The 18,297-nt window shown below is 45.7% G+C and overlaps 1 protein-coding gene across 1 annotated transcript in view; it reads left to right on the top strand.

Moving 5' to 3' along the window:
- The window catches only part of SLC2A4RG (SLC2A4 regulator), a 42,957-nt gene that overhangs the window by 7,550 nt on the left and 17,110 nt on the right, over positions 1 to 18,297 (top strand). Inside the window, exon 2 of the mRNA XM_063147410.1 lies at positions 507 to 688. Coding sequence (XP_063003480.1) covers positions 507 to 688 — 182 coding nt within the window. The remainder of the gene's footprint in view (positions 1 to 506; positions 689 to 18,297) is intronic.

The raw sequence follows: 18,297 nt of genomic DNA, 5'->3' as shown, positions 1-18,297 counted from the left end.
CAGGCTAAACATGCCCAGTTCTTTCAGTCTCTCCTCATAGGGCTTTGTTTCCAGACCCCTGATCATCCTCGTTGCCCTCCTCTGAACACGCCCCAACCCCTTTCAGCTTGAAAGGCAAACGCCGTTTCAGAGAAGGCCTCGGAATGCTTCGTTTTGTTGGTGGGCGGGGCCAAAGGTGAAAAGAGGCGGGGCTGAAATTAAACAAAAAATCAGCATATTTTAGTTTAAAGCTCTTCTTGCCAGTCACGAAGCCTTGGGAGAGGCATTTCCATCTGTTAGAATGTATGTGTGTGTGAAAGAGAGACCCTGTACAAACTATCAAATGGTGGGTGATCGCGGAGAGGGGCGTGGCCAAGGGAAGGGGCGTGGCCATTGGGGGGAATTCTGGAGAGGCTGGACCACAGAGACACGGGATTTGACACCTGCTTTAAAGGAATTGTCAGCTTACGGTCCGCTGCTCCTCCTGGCTCACCTTTTTGCCTCTGGTTCTTCTTGTCTTCTTTCAGAGTCCCACCCACTGCAATGGCAAGGGGTTTCCGGGGGAAGCGGAACCAGTCAACGGCCAGCTGAGGCACCTGTCCGATCCTTCGGCGCTGAAGCGGCTGGAGGAAGAGGCGGCGGCATTACGGCTGCTTGAGCAGGGCCCCCTCCAGCACCAGTCCGCTCACATCCCTGTGCCCAGGCAAAGGTAGGATCACTGGAGGGCTTGGATGGTGGAAGAACTTCCTAAAAAAACTGTTTGGTGGCTGTAGCTGCTGCAGAGGAAAACAGCTTCCTTGCTAGAGTCATTCCCACCTTCTCCTCCGCTGTGAAGTTTTAATACCTGGCGTCCAGGAGATCTGTGGACTGCTGGTCAGGATGTGGTATTCTTCTGAAGTTTTGATCATTTGTGTTTTAGACCTTGGAATGCTGCGGGCCCTGGGTAGAGCTGTTGGGTAGAGCAGAACTTCTGTTCAGTGTTTTCAGTGCGGTACTGAGTGGGTCATGGTCCCGTGTTCAGTCTCTGGTAAAGCATTAAAGGTGTTTGTCTTTTTGCCACCTCTGTACGTTTTGGGGTTCCTCTGAGCCTGCTGTTACCTTCTCCTTTTTTGCATGGATGGTGTGTTTTGGCTGCATAATGATCCACACTCAGAGAATATGTCCACTATGAGGCCTGATCTACACCAAGCATGAAAGCGGTGTATAGGAGGCAGGAGACACACCAAGTAGGATATAGGACACGGAATAACGGGCTCAAGTTAAAGGAAGCCAGATTCCAGCTGGACATCAGGAAAAACTTCCTGACTGTTAGAGCAGTACGACAATGGAATCAGTGACCTTGGGAGGTGGTGGGCTCTCCCACACTAGAGGCCTTCAAGAGGCAGCTGGACAACCACCTGTCAGGGATGCTTTAGGGTGGACTCCTGCATTGAGCAGGGGGTTGGACTTGATGGCCTTGTAGGCCCCTTCCAACTCTGCTATTCTAGGATTCTATGATAGAGGTATGAAAGTGGTATGTGGTCTGTGTCAATGGGCCCCAACAGTTGCCATTGCACTTCAATACTGCTATAAAGCAGTAGTATGGCTCCTGCCTTTTATATATATGTGGAAACCTGGTCCCCCTCCCGAAGGAGAAAGTTCTCTGAATTTCCCCCCTCCCTGTGAAAGAAGCAGAAAAAAAAACAATGCTTCTTTTGCAGGGAGAGTTCCCTAAAATAGGGGGCAGGATTTCGCCCAGCAGTAATTACTTAAGCCAGGAATTGAACTGGGATTTTCTGCATGCTGAGTGTGTCGTTTATGTCATGGGATAGTGTCGTCACGAAGGCCAGATCTACTCCAACCAGGATACAGCACTATGAAAGTGGTGAAAGCATTATGAAAGTGGTATAGGGTCTGTGTCCATGGGCCCCAACAGTTGTCAGTGCACTTCAGTACCGCTATAAAGCAGCTGTGTGGCTCCTGCCTTTTATATACCGCTTTCACAGTGCAATATCCTGCTTGGTGTAGATTAGGCTCAAGTGTATAGGATTGAGATATATGGACTATTGATCTGATTCAGCAGAAAATACTGACTCTTATTCTGACAGAACACAGAGGAGTTACCCTGCCACCTACGATACTGTCTCCACTGTCCTGAGATCAGCAGGATTGGGGTGGATTTTCTTCAGCCTGGGTAGGATGTGAGCGCTCCATAGACCCTTCCTCCACAGTGGAATTTGTCCCATGTGTCACGCTGATGCCAAACGGCTTGCTGCCAGAACCGATAGCATTTTCCTCCACTGTGTTCTGGTGTGCATTGCTGGTGTTCCATGCAGCAGTTTTAATATTAAAGCACATAGCATTTATACAGCCCTCCTAGTGTTCTGACTCTTTTGCACATACGATATAGCAGTAATATTTCTGGAGACGGAGGCCATAGCTAGACCGAAGGTTTATCCCTGGATCGTCCAGGGCTCAAACCTGTTCATCTAGGTGACACACAGGGGATCCAGTGCTCAGGCAAGGGCGAACCCTGGATGATCCCAGGATAAACCTTAGGTCTGGCTGTGGCCAAAGAAGCTCTGTCTGCTCCGTCGAAAAACAAACCGATCCGAGACGGGAAACTTGAGCTATATGCAATACTTCCTTTCTTATAAAATCTAAGCGTGCTTTAAATACATTTGGTGTAAAATGAGTAACCAAGTTGTAGCCCTTAAAATTATACTGTGTTGTGTTTTAGGGGTCCGCATAATGTAATTAAGGGGTAGCAATACATTTTTGGATATTCAGTTAACCTTTATAACAACATTGCACTTTTTAATAGTATGTCATCATCATAGGTTACAGTCCTAAACACGCTCGAGTGAAGTTGCATTGAACTTGGCAGGACTTGTGTCTAAGTAAACATGCATAAGGCTGCAACTTCCATGGCAATGGAAGAAAAAGATTAGCTATCCTGAACTGCTATTAGTTACTTTATTTATATTGGGGTATATCACACAAACTGGACTTCCTTCTCCGATCGGAAAAATCAATTCATTGTTCAAAGGGTTGCAGCATTTGCGACTAAAACTGCACAGTGCAGAGAAAAGTTCCTCTGTTCGCCTGACTCTCTTTCTGTAGAGCAGCCTTCCTCAACCTGGGGCACTCCAGATGTGTTGGACTACAACTCCCAGAATGCCCCAGCCAGCTGGGGCATTCTGGGAGATGCAGTCCAACACATCTGGAGTGCCCCAGGTTGAGGAAGACTGCTGTAGAGGGCCATAGTAACTCGGAGATCTGAACATTTTAAAATTGCACCTTGGCAATATTTTAACTCTTCTAGCCTTTTAATTGCAATGTTTTATGGTTGTATAAGCTGCATTTTGCTTAATTTTATCCATCTTCTTAATGTTTTATGTGTTGATTTCAGGGTGGATTTGATTTAAATCGTGATTTAAATCACTACTCAGAAAGACTCGATTTAATCATGTGACTTCCCCCGTCCCCAAAAGTGCACTCTATTCATTGCATTTTTGGAAACTTAGCACTTAATAATAATAATAAATTTATTTCTTACTTGCCTCTCTATTTTGATCGAGGCAGGGAACAACAATAAACAATGAAATACATAATACTCAATCAAAACATAATATACAATGTTAAAAACATCCTAAAAACATCTTAAAAACATCTTAAAATTCCACTGGCTAGGCCTGCCGGAAGAGATCAGTCTTTATAGCTTTCTTGAATGCTAGTAGACTGTTAAATTGACGAGTCTTAAGAGGTCAGGGGTTGATTCTGTGTACATAGATTTGCAAGGAACAATGGGACTGTGATCTCTGCAGACACAAATTCACAGTTTTGAGAACTCTAAAACCAAGCCTCTGTGATAATATCTTCTAGATAGAAAAATTGCCCAATAATCTTACAGAAACCTCTGGGAGAGCATGACATTGTGAATGGATTAATGGAATTCATTTACCCCAAGATTTAAACATTTCATGAATATCCAGCCTCATGCGACATAATTAAAAACTAATCTTTATTTCATGATGAATAACCTTTGGACTATAATGTATCTTAAATAGAAAATTATCTTTAGATAGATTTTTCCTCAAAAAGCATTTTATTAAAAAAAAATCAGACTTAAATTAAAAAATCAGATTTTTTAAAAAAATCACTGATTTTTATCTACCCTGGTTGATTTTAAATTGTGATCTTTGTTCAAAATATGTAAGCCTTTTACTGTTCTAATGATTGATATTGTTTTGATCTTGCAATGGTCTTTGGACCCAGCCAATAAAGTACTGAATATATACTTTATTTATATACTAGCAAAAAAAGGCCGTCATACGACAGGTGTAGAGGAGTAGTCCAGTGAGGAGGTTAGTGGGTTTTCACCCCTCTGCTAGGCCGGAAGCTCCTGGCAGTTACCTTTCTCAGAACTTGGAACTTCCATAGAAGGCCACAGTTCCGAGAAACATCCCTAGATGGCGTCAGAAGGTAAAAATTATTTCCCGGAACTTGGAACTTCTCTAGAAGGCTGCAGTTCTGAGAAACATCCCTAGATTGGCCCAGAGGGCAAAAACTATTTCTTGGAACTTGGAACTTCCATAGAAGACCGCAGTTCCGAGGAATGTCCCTAGATGGTGCCAGAGGGCAAAAACTATTTCTTGGAGCTTGGAACTTCCATAGAAGGCCGCAGTTCTGAGAAATGTCGCTAGATGACGCCAGAGGGAAAAACTATTTCTCGGAACTTGGAACTTCCATAGAAGGCCGCAGTTCTGAGAAACGTCGCTAGATGGCACCAGAGGGCAAAAACTATTTCTTGGAACTTGGAACTTCCATAGAAGACCGCAGTTCCGAGGAATGTCCCTAGATGGTGCCAGAGGGCAAAAACTATTTCTTGGAATTTGGAACTTCCATAGAAGGCCGCAGTTCTGAGAAACGTCGCTAGATGGCACCAGAGGGCAAAAACTATTTCTCGGAACTTGGAACTTCCATAGAAGGGCGCAGTTCCGAGGAACGTCACTAGATGGCGCCAGAGGGCAAAAACTATAACTGGCTTGGAGGAGCAGTCTGGGCATATAATATATATATATATATATATAATTTACTGCGATAGAGTAGAATACTTTGGGAAATATTCGCATAACTGTCTTTTTTCTTTAACCCACCCTTCCGCAACCTGATACCATCCGGATATTTTGGACTTCAACTCCTACCGTCCGAGCAAGCGTGGCCGGTGATCAGGGATGATGGAAGTTGGAATCCAAAACATCTGGAGGGCATCAATTGGGGAAAAGGCTGCTCTAATCAGTGTCCAAAAGATCCATCGCTTCTAATTCTGAACTTTCATTTTGAGCTCCGTGGACTTTAGAAAATGGAAGGCGATCCCAAGGTGACAGTATTCTCTATTTTGCAGCATTTGAAAATACTTTTCCAACTTCAGCTCCCGAGAGCATTTCTTTCCTATCAAATCTTGAATCTGAGCGCTTTGCAGCAGGAGGAATTTTGTAACTCTGCTTTATAAAGCTTTTGCTCATCATTAGAGGAAGCTTTTTTCCCCAAACTTTTTGAAAGCTTCCTATTTTTCTGCTGAATAAACGGAAGAAAGTGATACCCCCAGTCCAAACCTTGAAAATCCATTCCCCTCCGATTTTTTCAGATCTCTCCCCATTCACCTCTGTAAAGGTAGGTCAGTATTATTACTCCCATACTGGTGGATGTGAGTGATTCTGGTTTGCCTTAAGCAAGGGATGGACAGAAAGTAGATCTCCAGTTGCTTTGGACTTCCGACTTCTAGCATTCCTGACTGTTGGTCATACTGGCGAGGGCTTCTGGGAGATGAAGTCCCAAACACCTGAAGGCCTACCTTCTGCCTGCCCCTGCTTTGAGAGCTGATAGCACAAGTGACATTTGAACTGGAGCCTTCCTAGTCCACCCTAGCTTTCCAGGCAAAAAAGAAAAAGAAGCATCAACAAGTCTTCTGCCTTCCTAGTTATGAAGATATGCTTCAAAGCAAGTGGCAGAAATTCTGAAATCATAGCCAGAGGAGGTCTGGGTCTGGGTCTGGTTTGCCAAGCTTTTGATTTGACTTTAACCCCCCCCCTTCCTGTTCTGGCTCTGGTTTTAGCTCTCTGTCTTCATTTTATTGTTATATTGGATTTGATCATAGAATCATAGAATAGCAGAGTTGGAAGGGGCCTACAAGGTCATCGAGTCCAACCCCCTGCTCAATGCAGGAATCCACCCATAGAATCATAGTTGTAGGTATGGTAGGGAGAGGCAGTTTTCTACCCTCAAATATGGGAGACATTTCTGAATTGGTTAGTTTTGTAGAGACAAAATTTGTGCAGTAGCCTATAGCCTAGCTATGTATTCTTCAAAAAAACTTTGAGTGATTCTGTGAGAACAAGGTATTAACCTGTGATTTGTGGCAGGGTACATATTTTGATAAATAATTTTTTAAAAAAAGATTATGCAAAAGAAGACCTTGCAAACTTTTTCAACTTGTGTAATGTGTGCAGGGGGTGATCTACACTACTGCTTTAAAGTGCTTTAAAGCGCTTTAAAAGCAATAGTGTAGATCCCCCCCAGGTAGCAGAATCCAGCTTTTCTGGTTGCAGGATTTGAGTGTTGATGGTGGTGCGTTTCGGATCATCTTCGGGTTCATAAGCCCTCCATTGTTTTCTTACAAGAAACATTTAAAGCAGGAGAGACCGGGGAAAATCTCTTTACCTCGTCCATATTTTGGTTCTCAGTATGTTGCGATCGGGATGAATCATACTAGAGGAGTAGCAATTACTAAACCAAAGCATGTGAATTTGCAGGTGGACAAGATAAAAACGGACACAGATGGAAGATATTTAGTTCTAGCGGGAAAGTTCGATGGCCAACCCATATTTTTCTCCCAGGTTTCATTCATTTTCCAGGCTAGATTATATTTTGGTTTCCCCGTTGTGGATCTCCAATATTCATCGAATATTCTTCCCAGAGTAGTTTCTGATCATGCTGCAGTTGAAACAGGCCTGTCATTAAACTCTCAAAGTCCACATCACCCAATATGGCGTTTAGATAGTAATCTCTTAACCAGACAACTTTCCACTTTAACTATTAAGAAGGCCATTGAAGAATATTTTAAGTTAAATGATTTGCCGGATGTGGCTTTGAGCACCAGGTGATCATGTGAAGAAAGCGTCCAAATAAATGGAAGATGCAGGATCTCGATTTTTGCGTGGGTGTGATTTCACAGGTCTCTGCATTCCCTTTCATTCCATACTGTTCTTAAAATCTTGGAGTTTCAAAGTACATCTGGGCAAATAAATTGCACAGGGAGAGCCATAGATCAATGGTTCTGGAACAGATCTGAGGTTGGAGCCCCAGTACCCCCAAGTTAGGGGGGGGGGAAGGATTCCAGGAGGCAGGTGCTGAGAGAGCCCTCCTGTCTGAGAGCCTGGAGAAGTATTGCCAAATTGAGCAGACCGTACTGAGCAAGATGGATTACTGGGAGTTTCATAGCTTGGGTGCTACCAGTCAAATACTGGGCTAGACAGACCAGTAGTCTAACTTGGCATTCCATGTGTCTTTATGTGTCAAGCTTCTAAAATCTCCACACAGTGGATCTCCTTGTTCTGAGTCTTCAATGGGCTGACATCTGCGGGCTTGCAGCCAATGGCGCCGTAACGGTAGGCCTTTGGGGCAGAGGTCTAGGGCCCTGTTCAGCAGGAGGGCCCCCGAATGTAGCAGGACAGGCGTGCCACATTTGGAAGCACTGCACATTGCTCTCTAAAGAAGGCCGGGGTGGGGGTGGGTGGGGGGCGGGGAAGCTAAGGCCGTTTTAAGTCCAGAGTCTATAATTACCCAATGGCACTACTGTTTGCAGCAGGGCACGTGCTGGCTGTGCCCAGCGATGCCTTTCGTGAGCTGCCCGAGACGAGAGCGTGGCGCGCAGTGGCAGGCCACGTCACCCTCTGTGCCGGGGAAGCACCAGGCTAAAAATAAGCCTTAAATCGGGAGGCAATTACGTGTGTTTAATCTTCTTAGATTACCAGCGTGGAGGTGCTGCTTTGGCTGTGCCCTCGGCTTGAGCTGGAACAACAGGAAGTGGCTGGTGGTGGGTGGGAATTTGGGGCTGCCGTTTCGAAAGGCGACAGCAGGCGGGGGAAAGGCGGGGGAAGGGCTGGCCCCTTTTTTGCAGGCACCAGATACTTTGAGACACAGTCATTGCTGAGCGTGGCATCTGGGCTCCTGCTGCAGCGCAGAGCGGTCTCAAGAGACCTGTGAAGGCATTGCTCTCGTAGTAAACAGCTTGGCCTGGCGGCTTGCCCGCATGGCTTCTCCTGTTAACGCAGCTGCCCCTCAACCGAGGGCACCAGGGCCAGCCTGGTGCCTTCTGCATGCTTATGTTCCCCCTTCCTACTCCAGACTGGGTCTTCAGTGGATTTGCGGGTGGGGGGAGGCAAACCCCTCCTTGAAACCCACCTTTCCCGTAAAGCCTTGGGCCCCTGTTTACACCCCTCCCTTCCTTTTCCTGATCTCCCCCTGTTGCTTCTTGGTTTCGAATTTTAGCCTGTAAGCTCTCCTGGGCAGAGGCTTGTTTGTCTGGATAGCGCCATATTTTTAATTTCAATAAAATGCCTATTTTTGGTTAAGGCATGCATTCTGCTCACTTCTTTTGCTGTCTTATGGAGAGTCTCTCCCTCCCCCACCCTTTGTGCAGGAGGGTGTGTGGAGAACCCGGTCCAAGCGGACTCCTTTCTCTTCCTTTTTCTGTCTGCGGACTTTGGCATCAGATTCTGTTTTGAAGGACCTGGTTCAAGGAGGCGGCAACTAAAGGAACCAAAAGAAGTGAGGCAGGTGGCTACTAGGAGGAGGGCTTTCTCTGCTGTGGCACCCCGGTTGCGGAATGAGCTCCCCAGAGAGGTCCGCCTGGCGCCTACACTGTACTCCTTTCGTCGCCAGCTGAAGACCTTTTTATTCTCTCAGTATTTTAACACTTAATTTTAACTTAAATTTAAATTTTACTGTTCTAACTCTGTATTTTAATCTTATATCAATTTCTGCTGCGTGGTTTTATCCTGGTTGTGCTTTTTATACTGTATTTTGTATTTGTGCTTTTAACCTGTTGGTTGTTTTATTATGGTTTTAATTTTTGTGAACCGCCCAGAGAGCTTCGGCTATTGGGCGGTATAAAAATGTAATAAATAAATAAACAAACAAACTTGCATTCAAAGAATGGGCTCTGCGGCTTAAGAGCAAGCAGGTGCAGTGTTTGGGTTGCGGCGTAATTCTTGGGGGGTCTCTCTCTCCCTTTCTGTCCAGCAAACTCAGAACTCCTGAAAGAGGCGAGTTCAAAAGGTCCCGCCTTTCATAGATTAGGCCTGCTCGGTGTGTATTGCTGAGACAGAACCCTATACTGGATCGTAGCTTTTCGGAGCCCTCTTGGAAGTCTCAGTTCTTTTGCCCTGCACTGACCACTCATTCTCCTGACCACAGAGTGTTTAGTTCAGCGCCACTATTTCAAGACCTTGGTTCCCAACTACAGGAGGGTTGATTTGAGGGGATGTCAACGGAGCAGGCCTCAGTCTCGTCACGGACCGGCAAGGGCTGTAGCCTCTGCTCCCTCCTGCCTCTGGATTGGCAGCTGTTGGGGTTGTACTCAGAGGGCAGGATTTGGCCTTGAGGTTTCTAGTTGTTTATCCCGAATTTAAGGAGTGTAGGGGCTTGGAGCCGGCTGCCTGGGAAGTCACTAGGGCTGGGAGAGGAACGTCTTGAAGGATGTATATAATTACCTCTAATAGCTTAGAGTTGGAGCGGTCATTATGGGATGCCACAGTAGAGGATCCCCCCCACGTACCCCGCCAATGTATTTTTAGGGTTTTGATCTTTGTAAACTACCCAAAGGGCTTGGGCTATTGGACAGTTTATAAATGCAATAAGTTAAATGAAACAAAATATTCTGCCCTTGAATATTCAAGTGCAGATTACAGCAAGGTGATTTAAAAACTGAGAACCAGCAAACAGTAATTGAACGACAGTGGAAGCAGCAGCGTACGGTGGCAGCGTTAACAATTTTGTGGTATGTTTTCTCTCTTATCATTAAAGATGATTTTGTCAAGTTTTCGTGTTAACTTTAACAGTAATTTTTAGCAGATTATTAACAGAGACTTGCAAAAACCGTAAAGCTGTTATGCTTACTTGTGTGATTTAAGATAAAACAGTTACTTGTTATTATTTGATGCTACCAGCCTGGTCTTTTTTCTCTAAATAAATGCATTGAAAACTCAACGCTCACGCTTTCGTTTATTTGCAAACTGCTAAGAGGATTTTGTACCATACTACTAATTCCCCCAACAGATTTGCCAAATGAAATGTGGTTGTGGCTGGCGTGGTGTTGGAGTGCACCTATGTTTTATAGGACAGAGAGTTTGGTTTAAACGTGTCTGGTTCTTTCTTTCTTTAGGGAGGATTCCTGCATTGAGCAGGGGGTTGGACTCGATGGCCTTGTAGGCCCCTTCCAACTCTGCTATTCTATGATTCTTTCTTTCTTTCTTTCTAAGAATTTCATGCTGCTTAAAGGGAAGAGAAACCCAGAGCGTAGATTGTCTTGAAAGCAGAGAGGCGGTCTGTTTTGTGGAGGAATTGGGTTGATTGTGGAATTTATATTATAGATCAGGTAATAGGAATGTGTCTTAGATATCACTTATTTAGGGTGACCAGACGAAAAGGAGGACAGAGCTCCTGTATCTTTAACAGTTGCATCGAAAAGGGAATTTCAGCAGGTGTTGTTTTGTATATATGGAGAACCTGTTGAAATTCCCTCTTCATCCCAACAGTGAAAGCTGCAGGAGCTATACCAGAGTGACCAGATACAAAAGAGGGCAGGGCACCTGCAGCTTTGACTGTGGTGATGAAGAGGGAATTTCACCAGGTGCTGCATGCATACAAATGGCACCTGCTGAAATTCCCTTTTCTATGCAACTGTTAAAGATACAGGAGCCCTGTCCGCCTTTTCATAGGGTCACCCTAATTATTGCCTGCTACTGGGTACCACATTCAACTGCAGCATCTTTTGGGGTCTTTATAGGGTCCATCAGCGATGAATGTGTCAGCTACTCCTATATTGCCGAAAGAATTAACTGGTTCTTTACAGAAAGCTAAACCTACAGCAGTTGTTTCTAAAATGTCTTTTGGAATGTAGTAAAATGAATATTTAGAACATTAGAGAGTAATGAAATAGAGAATTAGAATGCTTTATAGAGCCTAATCAACGGAGAATTGCCCTAGCTTCCATATGTACTATATCTGTAGATTTAAAAATCAGGTTGATTCAACAAAAATGTTGCTTCGTGTATATTGGACACTATAGCACCTTGTTAAGAAGAAGCTGGCTAGCACAACCAGATGATGGTGATGTAATATAGACCGTGGCTTGTCGAGGCATTATGTGATGTGGGCGTGTCTTGTGTTGGCTTCTTTTTGGTTGGAAGTCACTGCTTGTACAAATTTTGTTCTTGGAAAAATCTGTGATAACTGCAAATGCTCGTGCATTTTTAAAACTGCATTCTTGTCATGTGGGGGATTAACAGATGGGCAGCAAAAGTGGACTTTGAGAGCCGTACAGTTGCAAAAAGACTTGTCTTACAAGTTTGGAAAGATAAACACCACTAGGTCTTGCTGCATTTGAACATATATTCTGCAGTTATCAGTTTTGTATGGATGATTATTGAAACACACGCACACATATAAATGAAACAAACGTGGAATTTGCTTTTATTAATGGTGTAAAATGACGTTGTGAATTGATATTCTTTTTTGTGCTATTTGTTGTCGTTGTTGTAGTAGAATAGAATCCTTTTCTTTTTTTTTAATTCTCTTTTCTTTCTAGTTATAACATAGCCTGGTGCAGACAACACGAATCAGTATTGTTTCAAACGTTTCACCCAAGCCTTATGCTTCTCCGGTATTCCAGATAACTTTGGGTCAGCCTTCCCCAACCTGGTGCCGTCCTGATTTTTTGGACTACAACTCCCAGAGTTCCTGACCATTTTCCATGCCGGCTGGGACTGATGGAACTCGAAGTCATAGAATCATAGAATAGCAGAGTTGGAAGGGGCCTACAAGGCCATCAAGTCCAACCCCCTGCTCAATGCAGGAATCCACCCTAAAGCATCCCTGACAGGTGGTTGTCCAGCTGCCTCTTGAAGGCCTCTATTGTGGGAGAGCCCACCACCTCCCTAGGTCACTGGTTCCATTGTCATACTGCTCTAACAGTCAGGAAGTTTTTCTTGATGTCCAGCTGGAATCTGGCTTCCACAACATCTGGAGGGCACCAAGTTGGGGAAGAGTGATTTGGAGCATCAGGGGCTTTCAGGCTTATTAGTTGTAGAAACCGGTAAAGGTCAAAATAAATGGCCTATTCTATCAGTTTATGGTTGCGATCCTGTGCACGCTTACTTGGAAGTAAGCCTCCTTGAAGGCAGTATGAGTTCGGGATGCTCAAATTTTGGGCAATCTTTACGGATGTGTGCGTTTCTTGTGGCTGTAAAAAGCAGTAGACAACGTCCCCATGTCATCGACAGCCCGGAAGTCTAGCAAAACAGTGGATCAAGTTTTTAGCTTTCTACCACCATCAGTTTAAGCTGTACGTTTTGTTAAAAAAATATATGGTTAGGAACTCGGGGCTTTCAGAATTCAGGGCAAAATGCTGAGTCGGGCCATGATTATTCAGCAGCTGTCTGGCTTTTAAATAATAGTGCAAGGGCACAATCTTGTGCATGTTTAGACAGATAAAAAAAAAAAGTTCTATAACTTCCAGTATTCCCCAGCCAGCTTTGCTGGGAGATGCAGGTCTTTTTATTTGTCTAAACCTGCATAGGATTGCACCCTAATAATAGCAGCAGCAGCAGGAGGCGGCGGCATTAATTTCAATACACGTCCTTCCAGTTATATCTGTTAAACGAAACGCCTCTTTTGTTGAGTTGCTACTTGGGAGTTGCAGGACGGTAACAGGAAGCTTCCTCTCTGATCTGTCTTTTCTCCTCCGGCCCTGATCTTTGGCAGCAGTTGCAGTATGGACTTGGGAGTGAAAAGAAAGGCATTATTTGTTTTGGGGACGGTGAGCTGCCACCGGAAACCATGCGTGGGTTGAGGGCAGAGGTTCACCCCGGCTTAGCCCAAGTCCCATTGGCAACGGCGTTCCCATTGGCTCTCCTGGCCTGGGGGGCAGGGAGTGGCGATAGGTTATGTGCTCCAGCGTGGGAGGAGCCGTTGCGCGATTGTTTACACACACGCTCCGGCTTTGGTGGCGCTCGCTGTCGAAGCGCAGCGATTCGCTTTGCAGCGGCAGGAGGCTGGTGACCTCTTCTGTGAGCAGCACTTTTGCTCAGGGGATTCTCGCAATCCCGCTGAAGGTCTGGACAGCTTGCAATGTGGCACGCGGGACCAGGGTGGTGCGTTCTTGCACGCGCATGCCGCATTAAAATAAACAAACTCCTACAGCCGCGCCATCCAAATTTTGTTCCGAGCAGAGGCCAGTTCTGAAACCGGTTCAACTCACTCCACTTTTGCATAACTTCTCTTCCTTCGGGCGCTTTGTTAATTTTTATACTGCATTTCCGGTATATTTTTGCTGGGCCTGCAGCTTCTGGGGAATTCCTCGCAACCTTGGCGCTATGGAGCCAAACCAGCAAATGGGACGGGCGGGAGCTTAGCCAAGGACAGCCCAAAACTGTGAACTTTACTATTTTTGCATAACGTAATCCAGGTTTGCTCATTGTGGGGATGGGCAGGAGAAATGCGGACACTATTGGCCTCCCCCCAGTTACTGGAAATCTCACTCCTTTCTGGCTTCTGAGATTGCCTGTGCGTGTCATGAGGACTAGCAACTTTCTCCTTTTCAAAAAAGAAAGAAAGAAAGAAAGAAAGAAAAGAGTGTAGATGCTTCCGGATTTGAATTTTGTGATCAGTACAACATTCTGCAGGGTTGGGTGTGTGTGGTTTTTTTGCACTCCTGCAACTGTTGCAGATGTGCCGCCCTGTCTGTGATTTTTCTTCTTCCTCAAGTAGTTTTGCAATGGGGGGAGGGGGGAATCTAGTGGAAGCAAACTATAATTTTTTAATCTCTGCGTGCTGTAGAAGGGCAGAGCCTGTGGTGAAGCCAATCTTGGCTCTTCTGGACTTACGATACCTGTGGGAGAAATGGAAGCTTTCTAGCTCGTTGGTTTGGTTTTAAGGCTGGACGGCCGGGTCATACAGCCACGTCCCCCCACCCACCCCTTAGACCAGTGGTTCACAAACTTTTTCAGGTAACCGCCCCCTTGGTTCCACAAACTCATGCCCAGTGCCCCCAGCCCCTTTAAATGGGAAGCACCCGCTGCAGACTTGCCGAGGGAGGGAGGGAAAAGAGAGTGAACGCCTCTGTTTTGCAGCCAGCATGGCGGGGCACACCAAGCAGGGTATGTCTCTTCATTAGTGTTTTGGTGCTTTTGAAACATTTCAATTCACCGTTAAAAAGACTCTTCTTAAATGGTATTAATACATGTGTGGGTTCTTCCCCTATATGGCTTGGGACCAAACTACCTTCTCCCATAAAAATGTCCCTGGGGTTTAAGAAATTCTGGAGAGGCGCTTCTCGGAAAAGACCACCTCAAGCGCCCCCCTGCCGCCCCTTTGCCTCTTAGCGCCCCCCTATGCAATCCCAGCGCCTCCAAGGGGGCAGTACCTCCCACTTTGGGACCCACTGCCTTAGACTGTACACCTCTCATCATTGCCACGCAGTGCTGTGTAGATGAGCCTTTCCCCAACCTGGTGCCCTCCAGGTATGTTGGACTATAACTCCCATTGTCCCCAGCCAGCATGGCCATTGGTTATTGTCCAACACAACTGGAGTTGTAACTCAAGACCAGGTTGGGGAAAGCTGACCAATAGCCATGCCATGCTGGCCTGGGGATGATGGAGGTTGTAGTCCAAGCGAGAAAGATCTACAAACGAGAAAGATCTTGGAATTGTTGTAGATCACAAGCTGAATATGAGCCAACAGTGCGATATGGCTGCAAGAAAGGCAAATGCTATTTTGGGCTGCATTAATAGAAGTATAGCTTCCAAATCACGTGAGGTACTGGTTCCTCTCTATTCGGCCCTGGTTAGGCCTCATCTAGAGTATTGCGTCCAGTTCTGGGCTCCACAATTCAAGAAGGACGCAGACAAGCTGGAGTGTGTTCAGAAGAGGGCAACCAGGATGATCAGAGGTCTAGAAACCACCAGCAGAAGAAATGATTAGATTTTGGACTCAAGAATGATCCCGAGGTGGGGGGTGCACATTTATGTTAAGAATGAAGATGTTGTAGTGTGATAAGGCATATGTAATAGTTTTTGATATTTGTACTCAACAATTATTCAATATGTATGCAGCAGATATTTGATGTATTTTTTTTTCTTATTGTGTTAGTTTCAGTTATATTTTGGAAATGTTTATCTATGTTTATATAGTGTTGAAAATGAATAAAAATTATTATAAAAAAAAAAGAGGTCTAGAAACAAAGCCCTATGAAGAGAGACTGAAAGAACTGGGCATGTTTAGCCTGGAGAAGAGAAGATTGAGGGGAGACATGATAGCAGTCTTCAAATACTTAAAAGGTTGTCACACAGAGGAGGGCCAGGATCTCTTCTCGATCCTCCCAGAGTGCAGGACACGGAATAATGGGCTCAAGTTAAAGGAAGCCAGATTCCGGCTGGACATCAGGAAAAACTTCCTGACTGTTAGAGCAGTGCGACAATGGAATCAGCTACCTAGGGAGGTTGTGGGCTCTCCCACACTAGAGGCGTTCAAGAGGCAGCTGGACAACCATCTGTCAGGGATGCTTTAGGGTGGATTCCTGCATTGAGCAGGGGGTTGGACTTGATGGCCTTGTAGGCCCCTTCCAACTCTGCTATTCTATGATTCTGTGATTCTATGACTGGAGGCCATTTGGTTGAAGAATGTAAGTTGTTCAACCTAGAACATGCATCTCCTGCCTGCCAGAGATTAGGAAGACCAGAGAGGAGGGTCTTCCTAAGCTCCGGGAGAAGACAACTGAGGTGGGTGACCCAGAGCTGCGTCTCCAAAGCACCGATAGAAAGAGAGCTCCAGCTGGAATTTAACGTTGCCCTGTAACATAACAGATTAACCACAGCGTTGTGCAATCCTTGTCAGCCGGGGTGGCAGACGGCCTGAAGAGCTTCCCAATGCTGCGGTTTCAAGGAGACCATTTGGAGAGGGAACAGTCCCAGCCACAGAATACAGGCATTGTTAAAATTGTGTGTCATCACACTGCTAGGGAGAGCCAACCCCCCCCTCCCCCGGGCAAGCACACACACCATGGACATCGGCCAGGGCTTGTTTTGAGAGTCAAGATAGTAAGAACATAAGAACATAAGGGCCCTGCTGGATCAGACCAAGGGTCCGTCTAGTCCAGCACTCTGTTCACACAGTGGCCAACCAGCCATTGGCCAGGGACAAACAAAGCAGGACGTGGTGCAAAAGCACCCTCCCACCCATGTTCCCCAGCAACTGTTGCACACAGGCTTCTTGCCTCGAATACTGGAGATAGCACACAACCTTCAGGGCTAGTAGCCATGGATAGCCTTCGCCTCCAGGAATTTATCCAACCCGCTTTGGAAGCCATCCAGATTGGTGGCCATCACAACATCTTGTGGCAGTGAGTTCCATAATTTAACTATGCGCTGTGTGAAGAAGTCTCGCCTTTTATTTGGCCTGGATCTCCCACCAATCAGTTTCATTGGATGACCCCATTGGGTTCTAGTATTTTGAGAAAGGGAGAAAAATGTTTCCCTGTCCACATTCTCCACACCATGCATAATTTGTACACCTCTATCCTGTGTCTCCCCTTGGCCTCCTTTTTTTCCAAGCTAACCAGTCCCAGTTGATGTAACTTTCCCTCGTAGGGGAGATGCTCCAGCCCCTTAATCATTTTAGTTGCTCTTTTCTGCACTTTTTCCACCGGGTCCCCCCAGGCTTAAGGTCCTACACTTCTGCCATAACCTTTGAAGTTTTCCAAGCTCCTCCTTCCGTTTGCTTCTCAAGTCTGCTTTGTGGTTGAGTGATGAGCATGTCCAGACCTGTTCGTTCAGTTTGCATTTTAATTCTTCCTCAGTAGCATGGCTATGGCTGGGCATTTCTGATCTGTTAAGAGGGCTAAACGTTGTCTTTCCCACTCTTAAGCTGTGATAGGTTCAACTTTCGTTTTTCCTCTGCAGGCCCCAAAGGCCCACCACTTTAAATCTGGGTAGCAAATGTTTCCACAGGGCCGGCAAAATCTCATCTCACGTGATGCCTCGACCCTGGAGACTTCTGCTTTTCTTCCTCGTGGTGTGGGGCATGTGGGTGTGGGTGTCCCATCTCGCGTCTCTCCTGCTGATTCCTTCTCGTCTTTGTAGAAGTTGCTTAGAGTTGTTGTAGGAAGAGCTGCTTGGCTCGGTTGCTGTTTTTGTGGCCATGGCTGGCTGCGTGGGCTTCATGCCAGCCAGTGGTCATGACCTTCTGTTAAACTGGAAAGTTGGAGGGAGGAGGAGGGTGAATTCGGTTGGCCACTGTGCTTGTTTGTCCTGTTCCAAGCCAGCCTTCCCCAACGTGGTGCCCGCCCGGATCTGCCGGACTGCAACTCATATCAGCCCCAGCCAGTATGGACAATGACTGGGGATTATGGCAATTGTAGTCCAAAATCATCTGGAGGACACCACCTTGTGGAAGGCTGATCTGGAGCAACAGAAAATAAGAGCTTTATCACACCAGCGTTATACTGTGCATTCACTGCGAATTACATGCAAAGGACTCTGATGTTTTCTGCTTTATAATCTGCTTTCATTGTGAAGTACTCCGATGCATCGTGCTGTGATTGTGCTGCTTCCCTAAACGAAGCGCCGAAAATAGAATCGCGGAAAGAGCGATTCTTCTTACTCCCCCCACAATTCCAAGGTTAATTTTAACATACTTCCTCGTCCTTCTCCGAGCGGCCACTGGGGGCGCAGAAGGATGATTTTTAAACAAATGCTTACATCTGTGTACGTTTTAAAGATAAAGACATCAAAATTGGCACAGTGATAGATATTAAGAAGGGCTTTCAGTATACCAAATTTGAATTGGATTGGGTCATCTGTTGATTTTTTACATTCCCCCCCTTAAACCCTGGTATGCAAAGGACCTTAGTTAGCTAAATCACAGGGTGTGATTTAGCTAACAACAACAGCAGCAGCTTTACACTATGGGGATAATTCGAGGGAAACGCGTATGTGGAATGAAGCTCTAAGTCTCTGCATGGCAGCCTTTTAGATCTTTGGAGACTGTTAGTCTCCAAA

The sequence above is a fragment of the Elgaria multicarinata genome, chromosome 1 (assembly GCF_023053635.1).
Source record: "Elgaria multicarinata webbii isolate HBS135686 ecotype San Diego chromosome 1, rElgMul1.1.pri, whole genome shotgun sequence".
Classification (NCBI taxonomy): domain Eukaryota; kingdom Metazoa; phylum Chordata; class Lepidosauria; order Squamata; family Anguidae; genus Elgaria; species Elgaria multicarinata.
This window is presented reverse-complemented; position numbering and strand designations above follow the sequence as displayed.